At 42.6% G+C, this 20,601-nt stretch overlaps 1 protein-coding gene across 3 annotated transcripts; it reads left to right on the top strand.

Moving 5' to 3' along the window:
* The first annotated feature begins 489 nt into the window (after positions 1-489).
* On the top strand, positions 490-10,672 carry LOC124041395 (cysteine sulfinic acid decarboxylase-like). 3 transcript variants are annotated; one of them, XM_046358918.1, is made up of 15 exons: positions 493-710; positions 1,046-1,141; positions 1,344-1,498; positions 1,795-1,921; positions 2,406-2,496; positions 2,767-2,989; positions 3,074-3,153; positions 3,257-3,311; positions 3,600-3,716; positions 3,961-4,025; positions 4,251-4,332; positions 8,621-8,820; positions 9,754-9,805; positions 9,895-9,984; positions 10,126-10,672. In XM_046358918.1, exons 2-15 carry the CDS (start codon positions 1,060-1,062, stop codon positions 10,297-10,299), a joined length of 1,593 nt encoding a protein of 530 aa, XP_046214874.1. In that variant the 5' UTR covers positions 493-710; positions 1,046-1,059; the 3' UTR covers positions 10,300-10,672. The 3 variants fall into 3 exon arrangements, with proteins under 3 accessions (XP_046214875.1, XP_046214874.1, XP_046214873.1); XM_046358919.1 differs by having other exon boundaries at positions 490-1,141; positions 9,895-9,988; positions 10,126-10,296; XM_046358917.1 differs by having other exon boundaries at positions 494-1,141.
* Positions 10,673-20,601: the final 9,929 nt, after the last annotated feature.

Here is a 20,601-nt window from a genome sequence, read left to right as displayed (position 1 = left end):
GATGTCATTTCTTGCTCGCTTTTTTACAGTTTACACCACAGTACTGTGGACTTCATATAGTAAGAGTGATGCTAGCTATGTTACTGTGTGTTCATCGTGATTTTAGTTTCTGAGATTTGCACAGATTGCCTTGTATGTGAATTTATACATTTTACAATGTATTTAAATGTTTGCCTTTGATAGAATTGTCTATCAAATGGAATGATAGCAAAAAAGACTGGTACACAGACTGCAATTCTCAGACCTTTCTTGACAGTCTGTTCCTGTAACTCAACAATACTTTCTTGCACATTGATATATCTTCATGGAGTCAGATATACATTTTTGATAGACTTTGTTAAAGGTAGACTCAGCGACATGACAGGTTGCATGCGAGCTATGTATGTATCACATAGTACCCACTTAATCAATATCGATCATTAGCTGAATGCTAATTTTAGCTACCAGCTGAACCATAGCTAAACAGCTTATACATTACAACTTTAGCATATAAAAGTGAGCTTAGAACAAAACAGGCTTAATTTGATTAACATCATGTAAATCATTACATGAGATTAAAGTGAATTGGGACTGAAATTGTTTCATTCACTGGGGAGATGAACCTGCTTGCTGATGCCTTTCCATTTGAAATGACCATTCTTTTGATATATATTTTTCTAAAAGCTACTGCGACAATTAAAACATTAAACAGGCTATTACTGCAATTTCAGGTAAACTCAATAAAACAAGATTCAAATATATGGAAAATGTCTATACAGTTCAGCTGTTTTAAAAATATTTCTCTGCTATTAAGATTTTTTATTGTACGAGCATTTGGCTTGAGACAATTCTAAACTCTACTGCTTGGGATCGGGGCAAGTCTAGAAGTCTCGCATTCTACCTACGAAGGTGACATACGAGATATAAAAAATGTATACTACAGTAATATGTGTACACGCAGGTATTAAACTCTCTTGTAAATGTACGTAGTGTAAATTACCCCTTTAGAAATGTTAAATTGTTAATTAAGGGATGCATTTGCTCAATTGTTTGATCTTATTTGCAGTGTGGTTTTAAGTCATGAGTCAACTACCTAGATTCTGGAACCTGGGATGGTCTTCCTTCATTGACTGGTGGAGTAGTCAGAGTGCTTCAGAGCAAGGTGATTTTAAATGTTTTTGTAATATCTGATGAGGAGAGTGTACTTTCCAGAGTTCTCAACCTGTGAATAGATATCTACAATGCCATGAATTGGTATTGTATAAATATCGAAACCATGCAAAGAACTTGTTGGTGATTGTAATTATTGACTTTAGGATCATATTACCACGACTATTCAACCCTCTCTGCTTTAACCTCATTAGACTATGTGACAACTACAGGACCTTCTCAACCCTATGGTCAGCAGCACCTGAATGAACCTCTTCTGGACCACAGAGAGGGTCAGCTCTTCCTGACCGAGGCTTTTAAAGTCATCCTTGAGGAGGTGCTATGTAAGGGCACAGACGTCAACGAGAAGGTCTCACATCCCTAAATCAAACTGTTGACTGTCTCTAGCCTAACATGACTGTTCTCTGCACTGTGTCATATTGTAAGATGTTTTGCTGCACAAGCCTTTTGGTAAGTCTTGAGTGACCGATTGCTGTCCTGGTGGGTCATGTAGCAAACATTTCTTTAGGAACCACTGGGCTAGTACCCTTATGTTAACTGATATCATCTTCACACCTGACTGTGCATCACAATCTAACCATAGAGGTACACACTCAGTACTGTATTTTCAGGGGTTTCTTGTGCTTGTTATACCCCTGGTTATAGGTGTGTGAGTGGCGCGAGCCAGAGGAGTTGGCTACTCTGCTAGATCTGGAGCTGAGAGAGTATGGGGAGCAACAGCACCAGCTGCTGCAGAGAGTACGGGACGTGGCCAAGTACAGCGTCAAGACCAGTAAGTCCACCCCGGGCCTAGCTCTGGTCCTGGGTGTTAGGGTGGTTTGCTGCTGGCCTCACCAAGACCAGTAAGTCCACCCCGGGCCTAGCTCTGGTCCTGGGTGTTAGGGTGGTTTGCTGCTGGCCTCACCAAGACCAGTAAGTCCACCCCGGGCCTAGCTCTGGTCCTGGGTGTTAGGGTGGTTTGCTGCTGGCCTCACCAAGACCAGTAAGTCCACCCCGGGCCTAGCTCTGGTCCTGGGTGTTAGGGTGGTTTGCCGCTGGCCTCACCAAGACCAGTAAGTCCACCCCGGGCCTAGCTCTGGTCCTGGGAGTTAGGGTGGTTTGCTGCTGGCCTCACCAAGACCAGAGCCACCCGACCCCACAGGGAAACCTTAGAGTGAGATGAGTGTGGTTCTGGTTACAGCCGATTCTTGGTAAATGCAATGGCTTTGGACTGTCCAGAATGCATGCACTAAAGTAAAGCGCATCTCTCTTTCCAGATCATCCGCGGTTCTTCAATCAGCTCTTTGCAGGGGTGGACTACCATGCCTTGACAGGACGATTCCTTACGGAGGCTCTTAACACTAGCCAGTAGGAGGGAGCAATTATATATCAGTGGAGGCTGGAGGGAGGAGTTATAGGTGGATGCGCTCATTGTAACGGCTGGAATGGAACGGAGTAAAAAATGTGGTTTCCATATCTTTGTGTTTGATATTGTGCCATTCCAGCCATTACAATGAGCCCATCATCCTATGTCTCCTCCCACCAGCCTCCACTGATATACAGTATATGCATATATACATTCCATAAAGTATGTTATGAAGGGGCTTGTGATGGACAGTTGTATCGTTTATTTGACAGGTATACCTATGAAGTAGCGCCAGTGTTCATCCTGATGGAAGACGAGGTACTCTCCAAGCTACGTTCTCTAGTTGGGTGGGCACAGGGAGATGGCATCTTCTGCCCAGGCGGTACCATGTCTAACATGTATGCCATGAACCTAGCACGCTATCGGGCCTTCCCAGAAGTTAAACTTAAGGGGCAGAGGGCCCTCCCTCGACTGGCTGTCTTTACATCTCAAGAGGTGGGGGAAAACAGTATGGTAAAATAATGCACTATTTAACTTCACATTCACATATTAATTCGTTCTGCACAAACTTTCCTCCAGAGCCATTACTCTGTGATGAAAGCAGCTGCCTTTCAGGGTATTGGGACAGAGAACGTGTTTAAGGTCAACGTGGATGAAAGGTAAAGTGATAAGAACCTTCCTTTGACATCTATCATTGACATCTATGATTCCTAGGCATGCATGATTTACAGATTTTAACTCATGCTCTCTGTTATCCTACAGGGGTTGCATGATTACAGATGACCTTAGTGAGAAAATTGAGCTGGCGAAATCTCAAGCAAGTTTACTGTGGTTACCTTGTAATTTACTGTGTCAATTTTATTATATCTGCTGTGATACAGTAATTACACAGATAACAGTTGGAATGGCCACTAGACTAATGGGAATTGCTGATAGACAATCAGTGATATCTTACAAAAGGATCTGGCCAATTCCTAGTACTCTGTCAGCATTCAAAGTATTTTATCTGCAATTCCTAGTAGTCTATTGGCAAAGCACATATCACACTGCAAAGCACCAAGCAGAAATGTAAGGATATCATTCATTACCCCTCCTCACCTACCAGGGGGCAGTACCATTCCTTGTCCACGCCACGTCAGGAACGACTGTACAAGGTGCCTTCGACCCCCTGGAGCCCATCGCTGACATCTGTGACAGACAGGGGTTATGGATGCATGTTGATGTGAGTCCTTCATAAAGTGATCTTTCATTCAAAATCAAACTTTGTCCAATGTTTTCAGACCACAAAAGTAGTCTTCTGTCAAGATGATTCCCAACAGCATCTGTTATGTAGATCAAACTTCATAACCCAAAATAATGTCCAAGATGGCCACCGTCGAATTAAATCCTTTGCAACAGTGACCATTTTTCCCATGTGATTTCGAGCTGAAGAACACTGATTGGTGTTGTCTTGTGGTTTGGCACAGGCAGCCTGGGGAGGGAGTGTTCTCTTCTCAAAGGAACACAGACATCTCATGAGAGGAGTTGAGAGGTGGGAGTCAGGTGCATGCTCAGGAATACAGTTGCTTGAATGCAATTTTGCACTATATAAATGTGCTGCAAAAAACCTAAATGTAATTCAGCCTGTGTGAGATGAAGTGTACCAAAGTATAGGTTAGGTGTCTTGATGTCTCGCATGACTGGGCTAGTCTTCCGTATTGACTCAACATATGACTTTGACTCCCGAGTGTAATTATGTGAATATGTTTGTGATCAGAGCCGATTCAGTAACTTGGAATCCACACAAGATGATGCTGACTGGCTTGCAGTGTTCAGCCATTCTGCTCAAGGACACCACGGTAAGACAACACAACATCCCTTCACCCAGCCTGGTCTCATAGACTAGACATAGCATTGTAATGTAAATCTGAGAAACTCAAATTAGTAGGTTATGTTTGGTATGGTTACATAAGACAGAAGGTTACTTAAGGCAAAAACACATTTTGAGTGGATGGGTAGGTGTATAACATGAGTGTCCAGCAATCCAAAGGTTGCATGTTTGAATCTCATCACTGACAACTTTAGCATTTTAGCTAAATAGCAACTTTCCAACTACTTAGTACTTTTTAAATGACTTCACGTTAGGTTAGTGTTAAGGTTAGCTAACACTAGCCACATAGCTAATATATAGCGTTATCCACCGAGCTAACATTAGCCAGAACATATTAGAATTCGTAACATATTGTACAAATTGTAATTTAAGATTTCTAAAAAATTGTAATTTGTAACATATCATACGAAATGGATGACAGACATCCACAAATGAATACATAACATATCATACTATTTGGAGTGTACCATATTTACGTTTATTATGTTACGTCTACCCCTGAGTCGAGGTTGCTTCATCAGATTTATCAACCAAAGAGTTGTTGTTGAATTGCTGTGGCATTTGCACTCTCGCCTTTGCAATTATGGAAAACACTGTAAAATTACAAATAGTTACACCTCATACATGTTTAAATTGAACTGTTTGTCAATGACAAAACATAATGCAAGTCCTTTATTTGATTTCTCTTATAATTAAAAATGTTATGTTCCTGCATTGTTTAAAGGGATAGTTAGACATTTTGTCAATAAGCCATTTGTTCTACTTATTTAGTTTGAATCTTCTCAATACCATTTTATGTCTCTACGTGCAGTTTGAAGGAAGTTGAAGGTACCCACTGGGCACATCATTTCAACGTGGATAATTGGGTAATATTTGGTTTAGAAGTTGATCAATGAGATTACAACATATATTCACCCACTCAAAAAGACAGCCGAAGTTAGTTGACTTTCGAATGCGTTATCCCTATGCTTTCAACCATCTTAAAGCCCAACTAAATTACAATGGAAAAACTATGTCTGATTTCTGGCTTAGTTGGATGTCTGTCACTGCACTTTCAACCATTTAAAAGCAAAGCAAGTTCAAATGAGAATACAATGTCATATGTATTCATTTATTTATACAACAGATTAGTGTTATCAATGTGCATCATCTAATAAAATAACCAAATGTCCTGGATTGCAGTTGAGATTACATTAGTGGCAATATGTAACTTTTTTGGCGACCTGACAAGTTCACATAGAAATGCAAGTTGTAGATCTATCATTCTACTTGAAAGCAAGCATAAGAAGAGGTAGATATGTTCTATGTCTGCAATTTCTATGCTTACCATACAATTTTACTTCCAGTTTTGTACACCAGCTTCAAACAACAGAAACAACAATATTTTTGCTTATGGAAAACATTTCAGTGGTTTGGATGGTACAATGATTCTCTACACTATATTAGCTTATTTTGTCATATACATTGAAATTAGGCAAACTATTAGTTTTAGCAACCAGGAAACAGTGGAGCGATTTTTCTGCATAGCACATCTTTAAAAGCACAGTACATGGTGCAAGTGATCAATGCCAGTCGAGATTCTGCATTAGAGCAATTGAAGATCTCCACAGACCTGAGACGACCTGCTATCTTGAACATACACGCTTTATATGATTACATTAGAAGGAATGTACTGTATAGTTTCAGTAACATTAATGTGACCATGAATGTGTTATTCATTTTAAGGTTGAATGTTATGTTAGTTTGTAAGTTACAGACGTTCAAATATCATACCCCCAAGACATGCTAACCTCTCAACATTAAAATAAAAGGAGAGGTTAGCATTTTTGGTGGGGATATATGATATTTGTGCTTATGTAACTTTCTCATTCATCCTTATTCAAGATTCATTCAGGACTATCCATTATCATGGTAGCATTCACATTAATGTAGAAGTTTTCAGAAACATTCTATTCTTATTGACAATAAAAGTGACTCTAAAATGACACAATACCTTATTTACCATTCATTTCTATTGGGCACAAAATGATCTGAAACACAAACAACAAATGCATCCAACAAGTTTGTCACAAGCTTGATGTCATCATTGCGTACTAGGAATATGGGACCAAATACTAGACTTTTGACGACCTTAATACACATGTGAATTTGTCCCAATACTTTTGGGTCAGTCAGGAAAGCTGCTTGCCAGCTGGTCAGCGCATGCTCTGAGTGCGCATCCTGGAAATCCATCTGACCCTGTGGCCTTGTGAACGTTAATCTATTTGAAGGTCTTACTAACATCGGCTACGGAGAGCATCATCACACAGTCATCCGGAATAGCTGGTGCTCATGCATGGTTCAGTGGTAATTGCCTCGAAGCGAGTGTAGAAGGCGTTAACGGTACTCAGTACTTTGTTGAAGCACCTTTGGCTGCGATTACAGCCTCGAGTCTTCTTGGGTATGAAACTACAAGCTTGGCACACCTGTATTTGGGGAGTTTCTCCCATTTTTCTCTGCAGATCCTCTCAAACGCTGTCAGGTTGGATGGGGAGCATCACTTCACACCTATTTTCAGTTCTCTCCAGAGATGTTCAAGTCCGGGCTCTGGCTGGGACACTCAAGGACATTCAGAGACTTGTTCCAAAGCCACTCCTGCGTTGTCCTGCGTGTGTGCTCAGGGTCGTTGTCCTGTTGGAAGGCGAACCTTAGTCCCAGTCTGAGGTCCAGAGCGATCTGGAGCATGTTTTCATCAAGGATCTCTCTGTACTTTGCTCTGTTCATCTTCCCTCTCAATCCCGACTAGTCTCCCAGTTCCTGCCGCTGAAAAACAAACCACAGCATGATGCTACCACCACCATGCTTCACCGTAGGGAGGGTGCCAGGTTTCCGCCAGACATGACACTTGGCATTCAGGCCAAAGAGTTCAATCTTGGTTTCATCAGACCAGAGAATCTTGCCTTTTACTGAGGAGTGGCTTCCATCTGGCCACTCTACCATAAAGGCCTGATTGATGGAGTTCTGCAGAGATGGTTGTCCTTCTGGAAGGTCCTCCCATCTCCACAGAGGAACTCTCGAGCTCTGTCAGAGTGACCATCAGGTTCTTGGCCACCTCCCTGACCAAGGCCCTTCTCCCCCGATTGCTCAATTTGGCTGAGTGGCCAGCTCTAGGAAGTGTCTTGGTGGTTCCAAACTTCTTCCATTTAAGAATCATCGAGGCCACTGTGTTCTTGGTCCTTCAATACTGCAGACTTTTTTTGGTACCCTTCCCCAGATCTGTTCCTCGACACAATCCTGTCTCGGAGCTCTACGGACAATTCCCTCGACCTCATGGCTTTGTTTTTCCAATTGAATTTATCACAGGTGGATTCCAATCAAGTTGTAGAAAAATCAAGGATGATCAATGGATAAAGTATGCACCTAAGCTCAATTTCGAGTCTCATAGCAAAGGGTCTGAATACTTATGTAAGTAAGGTATTTCTGTTTTTTGAAAACATTTCTAAAAACCTGCTTTTGCTTTGTCATTATGTGGTATTGTTTGTAGATTGAGGAGAAACATTGATTTAATACATTTTAGAATAAGGCCGTAATGTAACAAAATGTGGAGGAAGGGGTCTGAATACTTTCCGAATGCACTGTAGCTCGTCTGTTAGGCTCGCGTCACTGTACATCTTGCAGCTGGATTTCCCTTTGTAATCCGGGATAGTTTGCAAACCCCTGCCACACACAATGAGCATCAGAGCCGGGGTGGTAGGATTCGATCAGAGTCCTGTATTGATGCTTTGCCTGTTTGATGGCTAGTCGGAGGTTGTAGTGGGATTTCTTATAAGAGTCCGGATTAGTGTCCCGCTTCTTGAAAGCCGCAGCTGGAGCCTTTAGCTCTGTGAGGATTGTTGACTGTTATCCATGGCTTCTGGTTGGGATATGTACATATGGTCACTGTGGGACGATGTCGCGATGCAATTATTAATGAAGCCTGTGACTGATGTGATAATATTGCTATTATAAACTGGTTACCAACATAATTAGGAAGTAAAAATACCCGTGGTATACGGTCTGATATACCACGACTGTCAGCCAATCAGTATTCAGGGCTCGAAAGACTTTACGACTGGGTCGCGTCTCCGGCAACCAAACCGATCGAACGACCAGCCGGCTTGGGTCAAAGGGTCTGAATACTTTCCAAAGGCACTGTACACATTTTAAAGATTCATTTTGTTGTTTTTCTTACCATTATTATTGAGCAAATTCTCCGCTATTCTTGATCTCTTCCCCAGGACCTGTTGAAACGTTGCCACAGTGCAGATGCAACATACCTCTTCCAGCAGGACAAGTTCTATGACATGAGTCTGGACACAGGGGACAAGTCGATACAGTGCGGCCGTAAGGTTGACTGCCTGAAGCTGTGGTTGATGTGGAAAGCTGTGGGGTCACAAGGCTTGGAAGAGCGTGTGGACAGGGCTTTCGCCCATACAAGGTACAAACACAAACACCAGCTAGCACATTTGGTTCCTTGGAAGTTGTGGGAACGTATATTTTTGCTTTCCCATTGGTTCTGGGAACAAAGCTATATGTTTCCTGATTGGTAAAAGGTCACTTTTTTAAATGTCCTGAGAAAGGAAGTGAAAATGCCATCTGTTCTGGTAATGTAAATGTTTTGTTTGCAGGAAGGTTCTGAGAATGTTTTATTATGTTTCCCTGAAAGTTTTCCTTGGAAGTTTTATTAATGTTCTTAGAACAAAGATGATTTAAAAGTAATTAAATAACATTCTGAGAACATGTTTCAATAAGACTTAACACGGCCGTCTTAGATTAACTGTGTGGAAATTAGGACACATGGACATTCATTGGATTAGCTATTAATCGTGCAAACACCTTTTATATTCTGTTCTCTAGCCATGGAATTCTTTTTTTTTTTGTGAAATATCGTAAATGTGCTGAGAATGTTCTATGGCCAAGTAACTATCCTGCACCATTCCTAGAACATTATGGGAAGGTTGTATGAAAAATAATCATAGGACAGGGTTATTCAACTCTTACCTTACAAGGTCCGGAGCCTGCTGTGTTTCTGTTGCACTAAATTCACAAACCTGGTGTCCCAGGTGTAAATCAGTCCCTGATTAGAGGGGAACAATGAGAAACTGCAGTGGAACTGGCTTCTAGGTCCAAAGGTGAGCTTGAGGGCCATAGGATAACCACACTCACCAAGCTCTAAGAAACATATGGTTCTCAGAACGTTATGTGCTAGCTGGGACATTTACAAAACCTACAGCTGTAATTCTGACTAGTCAAGCTCCTCACTTAAAACAGCTCAGAGCTCTCAATTAAATTAAATGTCAATTAAATGTCAATTAAAGACGTTTCAAACTTCATGGAACAATGATCTGTGTGTTGACTGTCCCACACGTAGATATCTGGTGGAGAAGATGATGAAAAGAGAGGGCTTTCAACTTATAGGGAAGGTAAGTCATTGTTTTATCAAATGTATGCTAACATTTTCTTCTCCCATTTTCATCTCACCCGTCTTCTGGTTTTGTCCTGTTAAAAACAGCCTGAGTTTGTGAACGTGTGTTTCTGGTTCATACCACCCAGTCTGAGGGGAAAGGAGAACAGTCCAGACTACCAGGACAGATTGTCAAAGGTTGGTGTGTGTCAAGTTGTTTACTATGATGCCAGTTACATATTTTTCAACTCAATTTCTATGACATATTCTACATTTAAACCAGTTAGTTTCTGTTGGTCTGGCTGACACAATGCTGTGATCTTGTATCTTCATCACCAGGTGGCTCCAGTGATAAAGGAGCGTATGATTAAGCAGGGTACTATGATGGTGGGCTACCAGCCTCTGGGTGGACGAGTCAACTTCTTCCGCATGATAGTCATCTCTCCGCAGCTCTCCTACCAAGATATGACATTCTTTCTGGATGAGATTGAGAGGCTAGGGAATAATCTATGATAGTCATTCTAGTTATCGCCTTGCATCTCCATTTATGTCACTGACTCCTCTGGCTCCCAGAATCTGTTTTCTAATAATAATATGACTTGTTTTCTACAGTTTTTGGGGAAGCTACTTTGAAAATATAGTTTACTAAGCTACTAATTACTTCAGAATGGAAGAAGTTAAGATACCCTTAAGAAAAGCAATTTACTTAACTAAAGTTACATTGAAAAAGTAGCTCACTACATACAAACTACTTTGTGATAAAGTACAGTACCAGTCAAACTACTCATTCAATGGTTTTAAAACATTGGTGTTTTGTGGGTACTATTTAATGAAGCTGACAGTTGAGGACTTGTGAGGCGTCTGTTTCATTAAACTAGACATTCTAATGTACTTGTCCTCTTGCTCAGTTGTGCACTGGGGCCTCCCACTCCTCTTTCTATTCTGGTTAGTATTTAACACTTTTTTGGTTACTCCCTGATTCCATATGGGTTATTTCATAGTTTTGATGTCTTCACTATTATTCTACAATGTAGAAAATAGTAAAAATACAGAAAAACCCTTGAATGAGTATGTGTCCAAACTTTTGACCGGTACAATATATATATATATATTGTATGGCCTTTATGTATTATTTGGTTGTAGAACATGATGTAGGAGGTGCTTCTGAAAAATACCCATAACAGATGCCAAGGGAAGCCTGATCAATGCCATGAAGCATTGAGACAGACAGAGGAGCCCATGGGCTGTGGGCTGCAGCGGAACCATGTCAACATCCTGGACACGGTTGCATGGACGAAGTCGCCCCTGTAAAGATGGCCTTGTCTGAGAAGGGCGGATGCTTACTCAATGTGTCTGCTTATGTTAATGTTTAAGCAGTTGTGTGAGTGTGTACGGTGGGGAGGGGTGGTGGGGAGGAGCTAAGGCTTTGCAGCTGACATGGGCGTGATGGATAAAAACACTCTGCTGGGGTCACAAGTCCATGAAGAAGCTTTCTCTGAGGCCAGTTCCTGCAGGGCCGGCCCTCGCCTTTTCAGGTCCCTCAGCAAAATTTGGTTGGGGGGGCCCCTACTTTGATGGTGGAGAGCAGAAAAATTACATTTTTAAAGTAAGTTTCCTACAATTCTACACATTTTGCCATGTGGCTGAGAATTGTTTTAGTCATTTAATAATTTCGCCATGCGGTGGAGCTAATGTTTTACCTTTTTAAAGCTAATTTCCTGAAATTGTACACATTTTGCCATGACTTATGCCATGTTGATAGGATATCTGTGTAAGAGTGACTAACAAAATCAACGGGGGCTCCCTAAATTTAGATAGCTGGCTTGACTAATTTATAAATCTAAAACATGTTAGCTGACATGGGCCAATTGAGTGACTGCTGAAGACGGAAACTGCTGATGCACAACAACATTTTGAAATTGCACCTGGTGTATTCTACTATTCTAACAGTAAATTGAGACCCCGACACTTCAGTTAACCCTAACGATCGGGGGGCTTAAGTGACCGCTTGATGTTGTAACTTTAATGTGTTTGAGTTAATGTTTAAGTTCATTCTTTGAGCTGAGATATTTGAGATAATTCTTTAGATTTATTTGCATATGTAATTGTATTGGGTTGTGTTGAATTCTGCTTTTTGACTGCAAGTCCCAGAATGCCTTGTGAGAGGAATGAGTGATAACGCGCCAATTATGTGCAGGTGGGAGTGATTGTGGCTGACTTTCCGACAGCAACTTACCTGCATTGCTCTGTACCAAAACCATTGTTGTTAAATGTAACGTAAACAAGTATTCTTACTAAAAGAAGTTTTCTTATCAAAACCGACGTCCCTAGTCATTAATTTGAAGTTAGCTAATCTAAAACTTATGTCGCTTATGCCTAGGGCCGGCCCAGACTTCCTGCCTTCAAACCCACTGTACATGTTGACTGAGGTCACTGCACCCTGAGGGCCATGTTTGCATTTGGGGCCAAAGAGATGGGCCACACCTAAAACTCTCAAAGGGACACAGTTTGGCTTCCTGTGGTAACATGAATCAATTTGGGGAATGCAGCAAGTTAGGCAAGCCCTAGTGAGTTTGCAAATAGACAGCTGGTTTCAAAACAAATCTTAGTAATGACTTTCTAATTTTAAGCAATTCTTCAATATAGCTTGATCAGTTGATCTTAACGAGCCGAGTAAAATGTAGTCAATGCGGTGGTTAGCTACAGTACAACAGTAGAAGCAGAACTGATCAGCAGAGTTTCACAGAATTTCAAAAAACTCCAAATGATTACTGAGCCTGAATTAATTAAACCGATCTGATAAAAAGATCAACCAACCAATAAAAAACACGAGGACAGTACAATTAAACCAAGGTATCAAGGACAGAAGACAGAACTCTGTATATCAGGGTCTGGAAATGTGCCAGGATCTCTGGTTGTATCAGAGGTGGCAGGTGGGAGGAGCTATAGGATGATGGGCTCATTGTAATGGCTGGAATTAAATTAATGGAACGGAGTCAAACATGTGGTATCCATATGTTTGATACCGTTACATTCTGCCATTTCAATGAGCCCTCCCCCTTAATGCTCCTCCCACCAGCCTCCTCTGGTTTGTATATCAGGGCCATTTACCATTTGCCTAGCAACTCTATACTAGGAGCGGGTGGGATATTTCAAATGTACAGCCACCAGACCGAGGTCAGATTCCTATTATTACAGGTGCTGCCAAAGAGAAAAGATACCCGGTCCTTTAAATCCCACATGTGACTTGATTATCTTGCACTATAACCCCAGTATGGACTGGAGTAAAATGTCCTTATGGGAACACAGGCCTATGGGGCAATACGATAGTGATATTTAGAAAGGTTAGAAGTTAGGGGCTTATTCGAAATGTGAATATCGCTGACATGTCACCCTATTCTTCATGAAATCGAATCATGACTATTCTACACAAAAGCCTACCTTTCTATCTGAATGCTCCATATCGAGGTACCCTCCCGAATTTGACACTTTCTATCTGAACGCTCCATACCGAGGTACCCTCCCGAATTTGACACTTTCTATCTGAACGCTCCATACCGAGGTACCCTCCTGAATTTGACACTTTCTATCTGAACGCTCCATACCGAGGTACCCTCCTGAATTTGACACTTTCTATCTGAACGCTCCATACCGAGGTACCCTCCTGAATTTGACACTTTCTATCTGAACGCTCCATACCGAGGTACCCTCCTGAATTTGACACTTTCTATCTGAACGCTCCATACCGAGGTACCCTCCTGAATTTGACACCAAATAAGCCAGTAATCACTATTATCAGTTTCAAATATGAGATTTGAATGTATTCATGGCATGTTTGGTTCCTAGCATTGGACTAAGTGGAGCCCTAGGTGCTTTTTGTTCTTTTCCACAGAGCTCACCCATCCCAGGCCTCATCCCAAATTAATTCTGGCCACAGCTTGCATGGGGCCATATCATTAGCAGTAATTGCACACAGAATTCTACTGCCATGTGCCTCCCTTTTCACCACAGACATCTCTATCAGTGATCCACGAAAGCATCGTATTACCCCCACACCACTGGAGGCTGGTGACTTGCAAAATTGAGGAGGATGGGAGACCCACGGTATAAGCGAGGAACGCACGGACACGACAATGCGTGTTTAAAACATTGTGAAAGACTAATTATTTTAACCTAAATCATTTCATAGAGACATTTATAGTGCAATATTATGGGGAATGGGAATGAGAGGGCTACTTACACAGTGCTGGGAAGGGATCACAGCAGTGATTGAATGAGGGTATGAGGCATGAGTTGAGGTTTTCAGAGGCTTGACTTCAGTGCAGGACAGGGGTTGAGGTGCTCATATGCTTCAGTGTAGGACAGGCTCATCATGGATGGATGGGGATGGAGAAGAGCTCAACTCATCCGCTGAGGGCAGGACAGGATTTGACTGGGAAGACAAAAAACAATAACAACACACTACACAGTTAAACAAAAGAGATAAGAATGAGTTAGTACGATCAAGGAGTAAAATCATTGATGTGTAATAATGTGATTGTCTTTGTGTACGTGATTGACTCTACATAGAAAATTGACATGTCTATTCACAGTGCTTGGAGAGGAAACATACACATAGCACATACTTCCATTAGTGCAGCAACACCATCGTTTTGGTCAACAAGTTTCTCCATGAAGTTAAACTCAGACATCTCAGAATTCACAAAGTCCAACACAGACTGCGCATCTCTCCCATTTGACACATCAAAAATAGCCCAAGAAATGTTCCTGTATAAAGCCCTGATCATCCACATACTAGCTGACAATAACTGACAACTGCAAGCAGACTGGTGGCACCATACTGTAGGTCCCAGAGTGGTGGCACCATACTGTAGGTCCCAGAGTGGTGGAACCATACTGTGGGTCCCAGAGTGGTGGAACCATACTGTAGGTCCCAGAGTGGTGGCACCATACTGTAGGTCCCAGAGTGGTGGCACCATACTGTAGGTCCCAGAGTGGTGGCACCATACTGTAGTTCCCAGAGTGGTGGCGCCATACTGTAGGTCCCAGAGTGGTGGAACCATACTGTAGGTCCCAGAGTGGTGGAACCATACTGTAGTTCCCAGAGTGGTGGCACCATACTGTAGGTCCCAGAGTGGTGGAACCATACTGTAGGTCCCAGAGTGGTGGCACCATACTGTAGGTCCCAGAGTGGTGGCACCATACTGTAGGTCCCAGAGTGGTGGCACCATACTGTAGTTCCCAGAGTGGTGGCACCATACTGTAAGTCCCTTTGTGGTGGAACCATACTGTAAGTCCCTTCGTGGTGGCACCATACTGTAGGTCCCAGAGTGGTGGAACCATACTGTAGGTCCCAGAGTGGTGGAACCATACTTTAGGTCCCAGAGTGGTGGCACCATACTGTAGGTCCCAGAGTGGTGGCACCATACTGTAGTTCCCAGAGTGGTGGAACCATACTGTAGGTCCCAGAGTGGTGGCACCATACTGTAGGTCCCAGAGTGGTGGCACCATACTGTAGGTCCCAGAGTGGTGGCACCATACTGTATGTCCCAGAGTGGTGGCACCATACTGTAGTTCCCAGAGTGGTGGCACCATACTGTAAGTCCCTTCGTGGTGGAACCATACTGTAAGTCCCTTCGTGGTGGCACCATACTGTAGGTCCGAGAGTGGTGGAACCATACTGTAGGTCCCAGAGTGGTGGAACCATACTGTAGGTCCCAGAGTGGTGGAACCATACTTTAGGTCCCAGAGTGGTGGCACCATACTGTAGGTCCCAGAGTGGTGGCACCATACTGTAGTTCCCAGAGTGGTGGCACCATACTGTAGGTCCCAGAGTGGTGGACCCATACTGTAGGTCCCAGAGTGGTGGAACCATAATGTAGTTCCCAGAGTGGTGGCACCATACTGTAGGTCCCAGAGTGGTGGAACCATAATGTAGTTCCCAGAGTGGTGGCACCATACTGTAGGTCCCAGAGTGGTGGAACCATACTGTAGGTCCCAGAGTGGTGGCACCATACTGTAGGTTCCAGAGTGGTGGAACCATACTGTAGGTCCCTTCGTGGTGGAACCCTACTGTAGGTCCCTTCGTGGTGGAACCATACTGTAGGTCCCAGAGTGGTGGAACCATACTGTAGGTCCCTTAGTGGTGGGACAATTTCTTTCCCTTGGGGCCCGGAGTTTTCCTTTTCTGGTAACCTAACCAGGAAACCTTTGAACCCTATAGGGTATAAGGTATAACAGTGATTAATCAGTTGTAAAAACAAAAGGTTTTATACAGGCTATGATGGGACCCGTTTTTAAAATCAGGTTACATGGTTTTGAAAAAACTCCTGGAAACAAATCCTGGCCATGAGGGGGTGAAAACCCTGTCAAACTACAGCAAATTATATTTAGACTACACTAACAGGAGGGTTTCCTCGACCCAAACACAGAGACAACAACTGATGGACAATACAACTCACAGAGCTGAGCTTGCTTTATGCATGTCAGGCCTATGCAACTGTAGACCTAATAAAAAATGTACAGTCGGTGTCATCACTATTATGTTGACTGATTAATTCCAGTTAATAATTTAGCATATAAACCAAATTTGATCACATTCACATTTTTTCCTGACAAACAAACGGACTATAAATACATAATGTTAACAATTTGTTTACACCAGCCAGATGGACAGGGCGCATAGGCAGTATACTCTACAGTTGATCAGACTGAAAAATCATCTTGTTTTCATCCCATACAGCATGTCAGATCTCTAATGTTTGAGTGTGCCTATACAAGAACATTTATTTAAATAGTTTTTGCTTGTGTCTGTCCAGAATGATGTGTTATCGCCTTGACTAAATTAATACCGGCAAAACAACAGCATACCACCCTAGGTTCGTTCACTGATCCTAATCCTATGATTGGATGGACAACATGTCAGTTCATAATGCAAAAGATTTGATTGGTTGGAGGACATCCTCCGGAAGTGGTCATAATTACCTTCTAGGTCTATGGAAGGGGGTAAGTCCTGTAGCCTCCTCAATTTTGTATTGAAGTCAATGTAGCCAGAGGAGGACGGGGAATAGCGGTCCTCCGGCTACATCATGGCGCTATCTTAGAGTGCTATTGTAGAGCTATATTGCAAAACAGTTAGTTTTAATCAGGTATTTGGTGACGTGAACATATTTAATATAGTTGTATCTCATTATTTTTTTAAAATCTGAAATTCACTGAGTAGGATGGGCCTCCCCTTCAGTTCAGTTCCACTGCCCCACACATGCTGCTTGAGGTGTAACTTTGGTGAAATATATAGAATACATACACTGAACAAAAATATAAACGCAACATGTAAAGTGTTGGCACCATGTTTCATGAGCTGAAATATAAGATCGCAGAAATGTTCCATATGCACAAAAACGTATTTCTCAAAAAATGTTTGCACAAATTTGATAACATCTGTGTTAGTGAGCATTTCTGTCTGTAATAAAGCCCTTTAGTGGGTGAAAACTCATTCTGACTGGCTGTGCCTGGCTTCCCAGTGGGTGGGCTTATGCCCTCCCGGGCCCACCCATGGCTGCACACTTGCCTAGTCATGTGAAATCCACAGATTGGGCAGCAATGAATTTATTTCAATTGACCGATTTCCTTATATGAACTGTACCTCACTAAATCTTTGATATTGTTGCATGTTGCGTTTAAATTTTTGTTCCGTGTATTTGGTATGTGTGCTTGCTTTCGTATATGCTCCTATTCAGTGGTAGTACACGTGAGATACTTGGGACGTGAGCATGCATCAGTGTGGGCTCTATGCACATGTGGTTGTGGAGAGCATTTGTGAACGACCCTTAGCTCAATGTCAGGAAGTTTGGGGATTAAAAAGAGGCAGAGTGTGTTTGTTGTGTGAGCATGTGTGTTTTTATATAAACAGTGGAGTGGTTAACCTTGATGTCGCTCATTTCCCTGCTCCAGGGGACTGGTTGGGACATGCAGGACAAAAAGGAGCTGTAGATTTAAAGACCCAGATGCAATTAGCCTGTTTCCCCCTCTCCTTTCTACATGAGCAGACAGATGGCAGGGGCCCACTCAGCAGAGATGCAGCCCACTGAGGTGTCCCACCAGGCAGGGCACCTGCAGAGAGACCCTTTGGCTGAGATAGGCATTCAGTATCATATTCTTCTCTACTGAAATATGGTTATGGGAACATAAATGGTTCTGAACTGAATGCTGTGCTCGTTACAAAATAACCACTGCACTACGGTGAATTGAAGCTAGAATGTAGGCTGCTAGTGTGATTGTATCACTTAATGTAGGCCACACTGGATATCACAATCTGTATAGCAGATCTTTCTCCTTTCCCCATTGGTCGCTACCATCATTCTGAAGGTCTCCTAAGAGTCTCTTTGTTGGAGGTGTGTATATGTGTGTTGTGTGCCCCTCTGAGCACAAACTAGAATAAAGATAGGTATCCTTGGAACCAACCAACACAACCATATTCACCACAGGGTTTCGAAAACACTGCAAGCCTGCATTCCTTCCCCTTACTTCACCAGCATAGAATGAGGTTCTGGGGGTGGAATGGATGCTTGGCAACAATTACTGCGCAAAGTGCAGCTCTGAGCATGATGGTCAGCACTATGCCCGCAGGCAAAGACGGTACTTGTCGAGCCATGAAAACACGTAAAACCGACAAAACAACAACAACAACCATGGAGTAAAAATCACACGCAATTATCAAAAGCACAATTTGCTGTATGCCTGTTGCGGAAAAAAATAGCTCTCTGACATTTTAGCGGGGTGCGCCTCGAGCTATCTGCAGTATCCAGTCTTTTTTCATCATATTTGGACAAGTTTAGGGCCAAAGGAAACAGCTTGGAATGAGAGCTATGAAATCTCTGGCAAGCAGGGAGAAGAGCAGGTCAGTGGTATAAGAGGAGTCTGGGGTGGGAGCACGAGGCTGAGCTTCTGAGGTTCCTGGTAAGATGATCTGATTGGGAGATGGGGGGGACAACACCTAATCCTGGATTGGCCGGCGTGCTGCTATCCCTCTGGTTATGCAATAATGACATAGATACAGTCCTATATCTGACCCAGCAGTCAGGGGGGGGGGTTATATAAATGAACACTGACATGACTTCAAATGAATGAGAGGCATCCAGGATGCTGGAAAGAGTAGAGCAACAAAGCAGCCCGTTAGTATCAACTCAGTATAATGCAAGCAAGGGTTCAAATTGGGGACGACGAGGCGGAGAGGTATGGACGACAGGATGGATAGATTAGAGTTTAGATTTCAATTTGATTAGCAGTTCGTTCTTTACTTAAAATCCTGGAAATAGTTCAACGCGGGTCGTCAATCACTGTGATAATAAGGGGAGGATGACTATCATATCACCAATGGGGCGAGTGGAGGACGAGTAGTTGATTTACACTATGTACCAGATACTGTGCTTGTCTGAATAGCCATACTTGAATTCTAAATACACTGAACAAAATGATGAACGCAACATTGGTTGGTCCAATGTTTCATGAGCTGAAATAAAACATCCTAGAAATGTTTCATACGCACAAAGGGCTTTTTCTCTCAACAATTCTGTGCACAAATTTGTTTACATCCCTGTTTAGTGAGCATTTCTCCTTTGCCAAGAGAATCCATCCAGCTGACAGGTGTGGCATATCAAGAAGTTGATTAAACAGCATGATCATTACACAGGTGCAACTTGAGCTTTGGACAATAAGAGGCCACTCTAAAATATTCAGTTGTCACCAAACACAATTACCACAGATGTCTAAAGTTGGCATGCTGACTGCAAATGTCCACCAGAGCTTGATTTGAATGTTAATTTCTCTACCATAAGCAGTCTCCAACTTAGTTTTAGAGAATTTGGCACTACGTCCAACCGGCCTCATAACCGCAGACCATGAGTAACCAAGTCAGCCCAGGACATCCACATCCGGACTGCTAATGAAACGGTGGGTTTGCGAAACAAAATTTCTGCACAAACTGTCAGAAACGGTCTCAGGGAAGCTCATTGGAGTGCTTATTGTCTTCATCAGGGTCTTGACCTGACTGCAGTTCGGAGTCGCAACCGATGTCAATGGACAAATGCTCACCTTAGATTCCTACTGGCACGCTGGAGAAGTGTGCTCTTCATGGATGAATCCCAGTTTCAACTGTACCGGACAGATGGCAGACTGTCTGGCGCTGTATGGGCATCAATGTGTGAACAGAGTGCCCCCACAGTGGCGATGGGTTATGGTATGGGCAGGCATAAGCTACGGACAACGACCACAATTGCATTTCATCAATGGCAATTTGAATGCAGAGATTCGAAATCGTGACGAAATCCTGGAGGCCCATCGTGGTGCCATTCATTACATTTACATTTAAGTCATTTAGCAGACGCTCTTATCCAGAGCGACTTACAAATTCATCCACCACCATCACCTCATGTTTCAGCATGATAATGCACAGCCCCATGTCGCAAGGATCTGTACACAATTCCTGGAAGCTGAAAATGTCCCCAGTTCTTCCATGGCCTGCATACTCACCTGACACGTCACCCACTGACTGGTTTTCTGATCCACTCCCCTACCTTTATCAGGTATCAGTGACCAACAGATGCATATCTATATTCCCAGTCATGTGAAATCCATAGATTATGGTCCAACTAATTAACTTCTATTGAATGATTTCCTTACATAAACTGTAACTCAGGAAAATCTTACAAATTGTAGCATGTTGCATTTATATTTTTGTTCAGTGTAGTAGTCATTTTATGTATGCGAAAAAAAAGTCTTATAGTATTTGACACACACACAAAAAAAAAATGAGTA

The sequence above is a fragment of the Oncorhynchus gorbuscha genome, linkage group LG08 (genome assembly GCF_021184085.1).
Source record: "Oncorhynchus gorbuscha isolate QuinsamMale2020 ecotype Even-year linkage group LG08, OgorEven_v1.0, whole genome shotgun sequence".
NCBI lineage: Eukaryota > Metazoa > Chordata > Actinopteri > Salmoniformes > Salmonidae > Oncorhynchus > Oncorhynchus gorbuscha.
The sequence above is the reverse complement of the archived record's forward strand: the minus strand, read 5'-3'. Positions and strand labels throughout refer to the sequence as shown.